The 12976-nt window shown below is 38.8% G+C and overlaps 1 protein-coding gene across 1 annotated transcript; it reads right to left on the reverse strand.

Annotated features, from left to right (window-relative positions):
* Positions 1–1674: 1674 nt before the first annotated feature.
* LOC147335084 (uncharacterized) lies at positions 1675–9265 on the reverse strand. The gene is made up of 3 exons (XM_086275944.1): positions 8865–9265; positions 7191–7264; positions 1675–3586 (listed from the first exon to the last, which is right to left on the reverse strand). Exon 3 carries the CDS (start codon positions 3465–3467, stop codon positions 2328–2330), a length of 1140 nt encoding a protein of 379 aa, XP_086132070.1. The 5' UTR covers positions 3468–3586; positions 7191–7264; positions 8865–9265; the 3' UTR covers positions 1675–2327.
* Between the last annotated feature and the right edge of the window lie 3711 nt (positions 9266–12976).

Consider the following 12976-nt stretch of genomic DNA (forward strand, 5'->3'; position numbering starts at 1 on the left):
CGATTTGGCACCGGTATCGGATAAAACCTAAACGATACCCATCCCTACTGTTAAGGTTCACATAATTGAGGAAGGGTACAAGAGATGATCGAAGAATAACCACACTGATCCGGCCGGGTGAAGTCAAACGATGATTTTAATACACGCGTGGGAAGATCACTGCAGACAGCAATTGATCTTCGACTTAATCAAAGCATACACAGATTTTTATAGCATCAGGGTTTGAATTAATGACGCCCCTTCATACGTCACAGACAGAATACATACATACATCAAATCAAAACCACAATGACTTTTAACACGGTTTAAAAGAACGTTGTCTTTTATCTTCATGGCCGGTACTTCCTGTCACTGCCGGATGCTCGCTTGTCATCTTGACACCTCAGCAGCAGTTCTGCGACAAACTGCTCTTTTTGCAACCCCAAGCAAAACATGATTAAACTTCCACCTATAAATGATTCTCTCTAACTGAGTGTGTGTGTGTGTGTGTGTGTGTCGTCCTCAAATGCTCTCTCAATTCACCCGTTGCACTTCTGACCTTTTACCAGACCAGAGGCTCATCCTTATGTGTAATAGCCTAACTGAAACTACATGTACTATGTTGAATAAATGTTTTAATCAAGAACTTCTACTAAAAGCTTAGTAAAAGAATATAAAAGTATAACAGACAATTTGAATAACCTAGTAATTCAAATAGCCTCGTCTAACCTGCTCCTCAGAATAACTTAGACTCTGCTTTCACTTCTGCAAACTCTCTGCAACTTCCTGTCAGCCTGCAACTTATTCTTTCTAAAACACACACACTGTTTAAACCTCTGAATGCAATATCAATGCTGCAGATTATATTATTAATGCAATGGTAATGATGATTATTTACCAATAGCAGTAAAATAATTTCCCTGCTCCACAATACATACATACATACATACACACACACACACACATAAATATATATTGTAGGGGTGCAACGGTATTCGTATCGATATTGAACCGTTCGATACAGTCCTTTCGGTTCGGTGCCAGAATTGTGAGTGATTGCTGAAAATGTTGAAATGTACTCACTCACTTTTTATTATTATTTGTAAATATGTGTACAAATGGTTGGTTTTTTGTACTGTTTTTATCAATAAATCTCAGCAACAAAGGACCTACACCCATGTGTGTTGATTTCTCCCTAAGATGGCAAACTGAAACACTCCGAGTTGGTGACTTTTGGAGATTTATTTCCCTGGATGATTGAGAATGCATCAAGACGAACACAAAAGGAAGTTCACAGCTTTTAGCAGCTCCCCCACCCCCTCCAGAATTCCCAGATAACAACCTAATTTACATATGAATGACTAGACAATTTAGCTTCCACTTGGCTGAAGCTAAAGCCTAGCTAAAAGCCTACCAGCCATTTGGCTGGAAGGCGGGTTTTAAAGGTAGAAAGGTAGAAGGCTGGGCACTGCTGCTCTCGGGGGACTCTAAGTGTTAATCGTGCAGCCCTACCATTGACCAACAACCACTGACCAAAACCTTGATCAGTGGTCTTTGATCAGTGGGTTATTGATAACAATGTCATCTGCAAACATGATAATCCAAAGAGACTGTTAACTTATCTTGCATGTCAGCCTGTCCATCACAACTGGAAGCAAGAAGGGGCTCAGAATTGGATGTAATCCCACCCCCACCTTCAATCAATCTGTTACCACACATTTCACCATTCTGTTTTCATGTCCTGCACCACCAGATCCACAAAGACATAGTGAAGATCTGACAGTCTCCATCAAACCCTCAAAGCAAACATCACATCTGTGAATCTCTTTCCATTTACTTGCTCATTTTACCTAGTCCTAAGTCTTTCTAATACTTGCTCAATGCTGTCAAAGTTTATCCACACTCGCTTTCACCAGAGAGCATGTAGAAGGTCTTAACTGATATAACGGACTTTCTCGCAGTAGCATTGAACAGGAGATTAAAGCTGAATTCTGTCAGGCCTGATCAAGTTTTTAAGTTTGACCAGGCATACAGAAGATTTGTTCAGATCAGCTGTGTTTCTCACTCTGTCCAAAAGAACTCTGTCAGAGTACTGTCACGACGGTCTGCCAGTTTTGTTACAGAGGGACACTTTGTCAGTTGAACAAGTTTGTGTTATGGATATAAAACTTTCCACCCCATTCACGTTTCAGTGTTTTAATTTTAAGATGGTTGATATCTTTATTTTTTTAGATAATTAAACTAGACTTTCCACACTGACCACAAATGCTTTAATTCCAGTGTGAATGATCTGGTGCTTTTTAAATGTGTCTATATAAGTAAAAGCCTCCACAGTGATCACAAAACAATTATTTGACTCCAGTGTGGATGAGTTGATGTTTTCTTAAATTACTAATATGAGTAAAAGATTTTCCACACTGGCCACAGACAAAAGCTTTAACTCCAGTGTGGATGAGTTGATGTTTTCTTAAATTACTAATATGAGTAAAAGATTTTCCACACTGGCCACAGACAAATGATTTAACTCCAGCATGGATTAGCTGATGATCTTTTAAGTGACTTCTATGAGTAAAAGACTTTCCACACTGATCACAGGTGAATGCTTTAACTCCAGCATGGATGAGCAGATGTTGTTTTAAGTGACTATTGCGATTAAAAGCCTTTCCACACTGATTGCAGCTGAATGGTTTAATTCCAGCATGGATGAGCTGATGTTGTTTCAAGTGACTTTTGTGAGTAAAACAGTTTCCACACTGATCACACCTAAAAGGTTTTACTCCAGCATGGATAAGCTGATGTTCTTTTAAGTGACTTTTGTGAGTAAAACAGTTTCCACACTGATCACACCTAAAAGGTTTAACTCCAGCATGGAGGAGCTGATGTCCTTTTAAGTGACTTTTGCGAGTAAAAGACTTTCCACACTGATCACAGCTGAACGGTTTAACCCCAGCATGGATAAACTGATGTTCTTTAAAGTTCCTTTTGTGAGTAAAAGCCTTTCCACACTGATTACAGCTAAATGGTTTAACACCAGAGTGGATAAGCTGATGTTTTTTTAAGCTTCCATCCTGAGTAAAAGCCTTCCCACACTGTTCACAGCTGAATGGTTTAAATCCAGTGTGGATGAGCTGATGTGCTGTTAAGTTACTTTTGGAAGTGAAAGACTTTCCACACTGGTCGCAGCTGAATGGTTTAACTCCAGTGTGGATGACCTGATGTCCTTTTAAGTTACTTTTGGAAGTGAAAGCCTTTCCACACTGTTCACAGCTGAATGGTTTAAATCCAGTGTGGATGAGCTGATGTTTTTTTAAACTGTGATGCTGAGAAAAAGACTTTCCACACCGATCACAGCTAAAGGGTTTAACTTCAGCATGGATGAGCTGATGTCTTTTTAAGCTGCTATTATGAGTAAAAGACTTTCCACAACGATCACATCTAAAGCTTCTGTCCCCACTATCGGTGCGCTGGTGTCTTCTGGCTTGCTTCATAGTGGTAAAAGTCTTTTCCACAGGGATCACAACTGGTTTATCTGTACTTGTTGGCCTTGGGTGGGTTATTTTTAGGTCATCGGTGTGCAGAGGTTTTGGCTTGCTTTTCCTTCTTTTGCCTATGATGACAAAGAATCAAAATAGTGACACGCAGTTATGGAACAACAAAACCTACAAAAAAAAAAAAGAAAAAAGAAAAAAAGAATATAGTTTTTTTTCTTCTTTTTTTTTTTTTACACCGTGTAAGAATATTCAACACTGCTATCAATACATTTTTCAAAAATTGTCTCTGTGCAAGATGGGTTTAAAAACACAAACAACTGTGGGATACTGTTTGTCCATGATTGCACCAAATTGGCACAGCACTGATCCTGTGACAAGGTAGGTATCACCAACTAAATTTGTGCCCCCTGCATTGTGAGCATTCACTGGGCACTGTTAGATTTGTATTGTTGATTGTCATTTATGCTTAGAAGTATCTACTCATAATCAATGTCATGTTGGTAGAGGTTTGATCTTTCTGTGTGCCTCCCAGAGCACTCTGGCATGCACATACAACTTAAGGTCAGGAGAGAGGTCATATCTGCTCTTACTGATTTATGGTATAGAAGGACACCTACTCTGTATCTGGTTAAGTATAAGAGCCTTTTGTTTAGATGGACCGCCAGACTCCTGGCACCAGCTTTGGGGAGTCTTCACGGGGTCACATCTTGACCCCCCCCCACACACAAGGTATTCTTTGTCCACATGTATACCTATATGAAACGTCATATGTTAATGAACCTATGCATATTCATGCAACCACAATAAAAGGAGTGCTATTGGGAAACTGGCTGAGAGTCTGACGGAGGTCAAGTCGGTGGAACGACACTTGGCTCCAGGCAGGTAACACAAAGAACTTTGCCTACTCGTGTCTTGCTTTTGCTGTGTAGTATATTCTCTTGAACGTTCCAGCGAATAGGTTTAAGCTAGAAACCTATCAGGCACGGACTGCGGATCCAGTTTGCTCTGCCTCCATTACAAACGATTAGACGTGGAAGTAGTAATGTTTGAGTTTTGTGATGAAGCAAAAAATGAGTGGATTACATTACCATTCAGTTTGAGGGTTACAACTGAAAATTATATATTTATTGTTCTCACGAGGTACCGGACGGGATTATTTTAACAAACAAAGAACATTTTTTCTCCTGTAACTTTACTGTATGAAGAGCTAAAACCTCCAACATTTCAGGAGTAGTTAGTGATCATTTTCTAGTCACTGGCTTGGAAGGAAGTTGGTTTGGAAGCATATTTGGCAATGCATCAACGTCTGCTTTGCGTTTGTGTGCAACCCCATTAAAAAAAAAACCTATTATTCTAGCAGTGTGTGACAAAGTGGCTAGGACTGAATTCATTTACCATTTGTATATATTGTTATTTTGAGGTCTGTTATCTTATAGTCAAGATCCATCAGGTGCTCCACCAGTTGCAAAACCAATAGACTAAAAACCACCTTCTTCCCGTGGGCTGTCAGAACTTTTAATGCAAACTAAGAATGTGAACAGACTTCTTCCATACAATAACTCTCTTGCTGCTGTTCATTGACTATGTTGCTGCCATCCCATGTGCAATATCTTAGTCTTTCCTTGTTCTGTGCAATATTTTGGTCATCTCTTTTTTTGGTGCTATGTTTTAACCCCTGTGCTATATTTAGGTCTCTGTAAAAAAAAGTCCTGGCTTTTATAGCAGATAACCCCCTGAAAATATTCTCCAGTAAATCCAAAAAGGAAGAAAACCACGAATCGACATATGAACATTACCTGATGCTGCTGAACTAAAGTAGAGCAATGTTGAAGAGGTTTTATTAGAGAAATGGCTACGCATTTTACAATTTGGCATCGTTTGTAAAAGTTTACATTTCTTCAGTAGAAATGAGCAGAAATTAAGCTTTCTGGTCAGATGGCACTTTAAAAAAAAACAAAAAAAAAAAACAATGGGCAGCAACACTGTACACATCGGTAGACTGATGCATGATAAGCAAGCAAATAATGCAAAAAACTGATTTTTTTTTTATAATGGCAAACTAGTCTTGAACTACACTGAGAGAGCTGTAGAGCAAGTGTGATTAGTGGTGGAAGCAAGACAGCAAATGCAAGAGGGAGTTCATGACAATATTTATCAAACATGAAGCATAATTTTGATGCTCTTTTGCTTCTGGTTCAGTGAATTTAGTCAGACAGTGATACAACCTGTAGTTTCAGAATCTGTGAGATGTCGACTTTCAGCACCAGACGGCAGGTCAGCGCGTTATATTTAAATATTTTGGCGGAATCTGTTTGCCTGCTCTTTAATCATTATTGTGTTATTCAAACTACAATACATTTCAATCAGGGAAATTTATTTTTTCAAACCACCCATCATCAAGCCTTGAAACCTGGTGCGACTAACTCCTACAAGTGTTCCAACCTTTCTGAATTACTTACAAACTGCTCTGTCTGCATAAAAGCAGTGTTGGAACACACTGTGGTAAGATATCCTTATGAGCATCAGTTGAACATTATTGTACTGCAGAAAGTGATGTTTTGCCACAAAAAAGGTGAGGAACAAGGCAGTTAACTCTAGAAGAGAGAAATAGCAAAGAAAGTCAAGGGGTCAATGAATACATTTTCCTTCACCATTCAAAAGCCCTCAGAAACTGGGACAACTCTGACAGGAAGAGGTCTGGCAGACCCAAAGCCACAACTGAATACCAGGACAGGTTTCTGAGAGTTGACAGGTTGTGTAACAGCTGAGTCACAGGACAAAAGCTTCAAGCACATAAATAGTGGTCATAGTAATCAAGTGTCAGTTGCAACAGTGAATAGAAGACTTCAAGCTGCAGGTTTGATAGGATGAGTTGCAGCAAGAAAGCCAATGCTGAGACATCAGAATAAGAAGAATCAGTATAAGAGGTTTCCCTGAGCCATGAAACACTGCCATTGAACTACGGAAGACTGGAAGGTATAATGAATCAAAATTTGAAATCTTTGGTTCATCACGCAGAACTTGTGCAGCACATATGGAAAGAACTTTTTGAAGAATATAAAGAATAAAACAGGTATGTTCAGCTGTTTTATCTGCCAGGCCTATAAATTGATTCCATGATTTCTTTGTTTAACTCCAACTCATTATTTATACTATGGTTTCGTTTCAGAGTGCAATGAAACACTAAGCTACATAATTTTCAATTGAAAAAAATTCAGAAATTAGGGTGTTCTACCACTTTTGACCGGTAGGGTACGCTTCCACTCAAAAGTTGGACACACACGCTCATTTAATGGTTTTTACTTTTACTAATTTATTTTACAAATTTCTACTTTATAGCTATATACGTCAAATATATGAAGCGAGATAAAAGGAATTATTTGGCAAAGAAAACAATAATGAATAACTGTAAAATATATTATGTCTTATATTTTAGACTCAAAGTGACATCAAATAGATATTCATTTTTCCATTCAGTGTGGGTATGTACCACAAATATATATTTTTTAAACAGAAGCAATGTTTTCGAAGTATTTCGGTGACAAAAGAAAGATTAGAAACATTAAGGAATACTAGTTGCTTTACATTATTTTTCTTTAGCAATGATTTGTCCCACATTTGGTATAAACTGGCAAGATGCCAGTGTGTGCAGGATAAATATTATTATTACTAACAATAATCATAATAACAGCAGCAGGTGGTGATTTTTATTTTTGTCACCTTTTATGAAGAACAGATCTCACTGCAGTGGCTGAGCTGCTCCTCCATCAGACTCTCCTCCTCCCATCAGTCGCCTGTGTCATCAAACAGATCTTTATTTTTCTATTCAGTGATTTATTGTACGGCACTACCTAAGAGCATTGTATTGTATTAGGGCTGCACGATTTTGCATAAAATGAGAATCACGATTTTTTGGCTTAGAATTGAGATCACGATTCTCTCACGATTTTCTTTTCCAGTATAAATATTTATTGCACTTATTAACTGCACATCAACTTCGTAACAGTTGAAACCGCAAAATGTTGTACTGCTTGAAATTCCATCTCCACCGTTGCTCGACGCTGCGTGTATAGAGCAGGTAGTGCAACAATAGAAAAATAGTTGCGGTACGGCACAGTGTAGTGTTTGTCTAGGGCGTTGATCATTTTCCTAAATCCCTCGTTTTGCACAGTGTTGATGGGAGCCATATATTTGGTCAGGTGATAAGTGATAGCCTCCGTAATTTCTTTGTGCCTGCGGGAGTTCGACGGGTATAGGGAAGCGCTGTATAAGGTTCCCGTTATTGATGTTTGGGTGGTTGACCGGGACGGATTTTCTCCTGTCACTTTCTCGTCATCCCTGACGTGCTCTCCGTTGGTTTTTCCCTGCTAATTTTAGCAGCCTGCTTCTATATCACGTGGTATAAGGCTCCGCCCTTGTCATTTGTTGAGCGGAAGAGTGAGCGCTTGTTTTCATGCAGATTACGTCCCGGATCAAAATGCGGTACAAGCGTCGTCGTCGTCTTTTTTTTTTTTTTTTAAATCGTTGTCATTTGGAAATGAGATCGCACATAAGTATGAATCGAGATCACGATTTTCTAACGATTAATCGTGCAGCCCTATATTGTATAGAATTATTCTTACTCATACATTCACTACCAACATTAGAATCAGATTCAGAGAAACTCTATTAATCGCAGAGTGAAACTGAGTTGTCATAGAAGCAAATATGCAACAAAGAACAAGCACTCATACAAATGAGCCTTATGATGGATTATGATGGATCAATATTAAGACAAATACAGAGATATATAAATAAAAAGCAAAATTATTGAAAGCAAAATAATTAAAACAAAATAGTAAGATTAAACAGAAAGAAAATGAAAAAGACAGAACCGCAAACGAAACTAAAGAACATTACGTAGACATGGAGCTGCTACAACAGGCTGCCACTAGAACAGTGCCAATTTAAAGACACATTACTGGTTGGTCCCTGAAAGTTTATTCTGGACGTTTTCAGCAGGAGAAACGTTTCGTCACTCATCCAAGTTGACGAAACGTTTCTCCCACTGAAGACGTCCAGATGAACACAATCAAATTTGGGGGTTTACTTACCTGGATAATTGAGCATGCATCAAGGCGTATTACTGATTGGTGATTCTGTTATTAATTGTGGATTATGCTGTATTTTATCCATCTCATATAATCGTAACTTTCAGTACACCACCTTCAAAAGAAGTAAAACAAATAGCTGAACTCAAATGATTAAACATTTAAGTCCTGAACTGCTGGAAGCTCCAGGCAGACAAACCGAGACGTTAAACACAAGGAACAAACGAAAAAAAAATAGCTAAGAGAGAGAAACCCTGTAAACAGTTATAGAGTTAAGCAACCAATGTAGTTATAATGTACTCACTCTGGATCCCCTCTCAGAATAACCCGACCTAAAGATCCACCAGCGGAGAAGGAGACACGTGGGCTTTGTAGTTGGAGTAGGACTAGTAGAGACAGTGGGCTATCTGACCTCCCAGCATGTTACTGGCTACCTTGCAGAAAGAACAAGCTGTGTGAGCTACGAGAGCGTATATCTTTCCAAACACGCATCAGAAACAGAAATGCGGTCTGCCGGAGACCAGAGGAGAAGCAGAAAGGAAGCTCAGCACAGCCACGCGATCTTTGCCATAGCCGGCTTGAAAATAAAACCTAAAGTTCCCCTTGGAAGACAACACGTATGATGACTCTGGTTATACTCTTTATTCCTTAAGCGAACCTTCTGCTGTTTAAACGCGCCGGGAGCTGCTACTTCTTCTTCTTCTTCTTCTTCTTGTTTGCTGGCGGTTTGCGACCGAGGTTTCTGGAGCATTACCGCCACCAACTGGAACAGAAAAATAAAACATGTTCTATTGTCTCTTATTGAAAACAAGTCTTATTTCCATCTACCATGTTTCCCCAATTTACAGAATGTATTGTTAGTCAGATGTTTATTTCATCCTTACTTTCATTGAATATTATGAAGCCACTGGTCAGTTCTTTCTTCTTCGTACTGTTTCTGGCACTGACCTTTTTTTAGTTACTGATTTCATTTCTTTGCTCAGCTCACTCCACTCCCCACTCATTGCATAACATTTAAAACTGTTTAACATTTATCAATAATCAATTAAAAATGTACTGTCGACTGTCAATAGAGTTATTATATGGAGAAGTATGACTCTCTTCAGTCAATGAGTAACACAGCTAATGTTAAAATCTTTTGAAATCACACAAAGCAATTTTGCAGACTCTCCAGAGGGAAAAAAAAGTCCTGGCCAGCTGCTCTGCAACTGCTTTACTGGCCCGAATCACTTTGTCTTAGCAGTGCTCTTTGGTACGGTCCTTTTCTGTGGCCTCCACATTCACGTGAGCTTCTTCTTTTTTCTTTTTTTTTTTTAAATTTATGAACTCACAAAGAGCCTCTTTTACCAGCACAGAAGACTCTGCATTTGAATCTAATCCAGCACACCTGGGGAGAGCAGTGGCTGAATGAAATGTTTGATGGAAAAAAGAATTGAAGTGTTGTGCTGCTAAATTCTGAGGTTCAAAATCAAAAATATTTATATAAGAAAATGCCAAGAGGAGAACAGCAGTCCTGAGTCTGTATGCAAAACAAGAAATCTCCATAGCAGTGATACTTCCTCTTTCATATGTGCATTTATTCTTTGCTGTGGTACTTTGATGTTCCTTGATCCTGTCATCTCATTTGGCATACTCAGTTGATATCTTAGAGCTATTTCCAGGACCAAGATTCTGTCTCAAATCAAGTTGTGATCTTAAAGTCACTCTCATAGCACTGATCTCAGACTAATGTACAAAAGTGTCATTTACATATCCAAACTGATCTCCAGTAAGGCTTATGGTGAAATTGAAGTTGTTCTTTTGTGTCATTGCACACTGTCCATGAGAGGACTCCTTAGTGAGCTGTACAGCAGAAGTTTCAATTCAGTTTTATCTATACATCGCCAAATTACACCAACAGTCACCTGGAAGTGAAAATGTTGTTCACAAAAAGAGGGCAGCAAATAATTTTCCATGTAAGAATAAATCAAATTACTCAATTAACATATTTGGTTTTACTTACTATTACACCTTTTTTCAGTCCTCTTACATCAGTGACAAAGTGTTTATAGGTATCTGCAGAAACATAACTTCACTGTTAAGCTCAGTGTTTATAGAGAGGAGTTTATAACTGTTTTTCTTTTCCCAAAGAAAAGATAGAAAGAAATCACAGGGAAACAGCACTCCTCGCAAAATGTGGTTACGACACAATTTCCCTAAATTTGCACTTTCAAATCACTTTTTCAGTCACAGTGCTTTTACAACATTCACATGTTTTTGTAATGCGAAGGTCGCACAACATGTGCGACAGGTAGCATCAAAAGGGTGGTCCTGCCACTCGTAGCTGGTCCAACTGGTGGCACCACATGCACTGGCTCTATTGGGGTAATGAGATGTGGACAATAGTAGAAAATCAGGACCACAAGCTGAAACTGACTGGATCAGAGGCAACTCTTTCAGCTATTCATATATTCAGCTATTCATATATCTTCACAGCGTATCAGATATCTTGAAAATCCATGATCCAATATCGCGTGTTGACAAAAGTTGTCTCACTGTGTTACATAGTGCTCAGAGTTGGAGCAGTAAGGACAATACACTTGTAGCTCCTTTGGTTGCTGCTTGATGGTGAAGGGAACTCCAGTGTGGTGACACCTATTGGCAGATCAGCACCGTGGAGAATGATTGTGGAGATATTTGGCCTTTGATCCTTGCGTCAGTCTTTCTGTGGGTCCCTATCTGCTTTAACAGCATCCCCAAGGATTTCAAACACAGATTTCTGTATCCCCAGCTCATAGTCTAACAACTGTGGGGATGTGGATATGTTGAGGGTATTGCTGGGATTTATTTTTACCTTGTTAAATCCTCAGTTCTTTTGATCTTTGGGCTGAAGGAAGGACAATACTCGGTGTATAAATGCTCAATCAACAATTATTTTATTCAATACAATTCAACACTTTGAGTATAAACCATCCGGATGGGGAGACATGCATGAAGAGGGTCACAGCAAAATCTCAAAATGATGGAAAGTTACTCAAACTCTTATAGCCTCTGGCCATGACTCTCTAAAAACAGTATTTCTTATAACTCAGCAGTATAATGCATCATAAAACAATATCATTCATTCACAATAAATCAGCAGTCTAATGTAATACAAATCAGTTTAAAAAATCTAATAGTTATCACCTCTTCAGGAGAATAATGCAAACTAAAACTACAAAATAATTTCACAATCTTTAATTAGGGGTATAACATAGCATAAGATAATATAATAATCTCACAACTTTTAAATGGTAAATGGCCTGTATTTGTATAGCGCTTTACTACTACCCCAAAGCGCTTTACACATCCAGTCATCCACCCATTCACACACACATTCACACACCGGTGATGGCAAGCTACATTTTAGCCACAGCCACCCTGGGGCGCACTGACAGACGCTTATATCTCATAACTAGTGTGAGATTATTCTGTTATCATATGTTATCTTACACCTGTAGTTAAAATAGTTGAATTATGTTAACTGCTGTAGGTCATATATTATCATTTAGTTTAGATGGTGTGCTGTGTATGTAGTTTAGTTCTCATTATACTTTTGAGTTAAAAGAACATATTCACTTATTAGTTTATTAGATAAGTGTGCATCACTCTGTATCCTTGATCTGCTGTGAATGTCTCATACTGTGTTCTTGACATGTTTTATTGCTGAATCATAAACAGAAGGAGACTCTGTGTCTAAGACAGGGGAGATAGACCACATTCCACACCCCCACCTTTACAAAGAGTAGAGAAACAACAGCCGAGGTCATAACTTAGGCGCCGTAAGGGAGAAAGAATGTGAATGTTTGGGCTTTTACGACTAGGTGGGGGCCACTAGCGGCTATAAGAAGCTGAGTAACACGTCACCATTTCGAGATTTGCGGTGACCCTCTTCAGGCATGTCTCCCCATCATGATGGTCCTTATGCTCTTAAGTGTTGAATTGTATGGAAATAAAGTATTGTTGATTGAGCATAAATACACCGAGTATTGTCCTTCCTTCAGCCCAAAGATTCAAAGAATTGGGAGATTTCAACACTAACAACACATATTTCTATTTTGTATTTTACTCTCAACAGTGTATAGTTGTATACTCTTGGATTCACTGGCAAACATAAACATTGAGAGGACGCCCTCACAGCAATGTGGCCTCAGCCATAAATCTGCTCTTATTTAATGCACTCTTCCCCTGTCTTTAAATCTACAGGCTAGACTGGAGCACAAGAGGCATTTTTCATGGTAATGGCAGCGTTGCTTGCAAAAGGGTTATTTCCAAATAAGGAGATGCTTGGAAAATTATAGAATGGTAAATGGCCTGTATTTATATAGCGCTTTACTAGTCCCTAAGGACCCCAAAGCGCTTTACATATCCAGTCATCCACCCATTCACACACACATT

The sequence above is a fragment of the Aulonocara sp. 'chitande type north' Nkhata Bay genome, linkage group LG3 (assembly GCF_057382095.1).
Source record: "Aulonocara sp. 'chitande type north' Nkhata Bay isolate Kocher_YH1m ecotype deep benthic linkage group LG3, A_spYH_male_GT1.1, whole genome shotgun sequence".
NCBI classification, from domain to species: domain Eukaryota; kingdom Metazoa; phylum Chordata; class Actinopteri; order Cichliformes; family Cichlidae; genus Aulonocara; species Aulonocara sp. 'chitande type north' Nkhata Bay.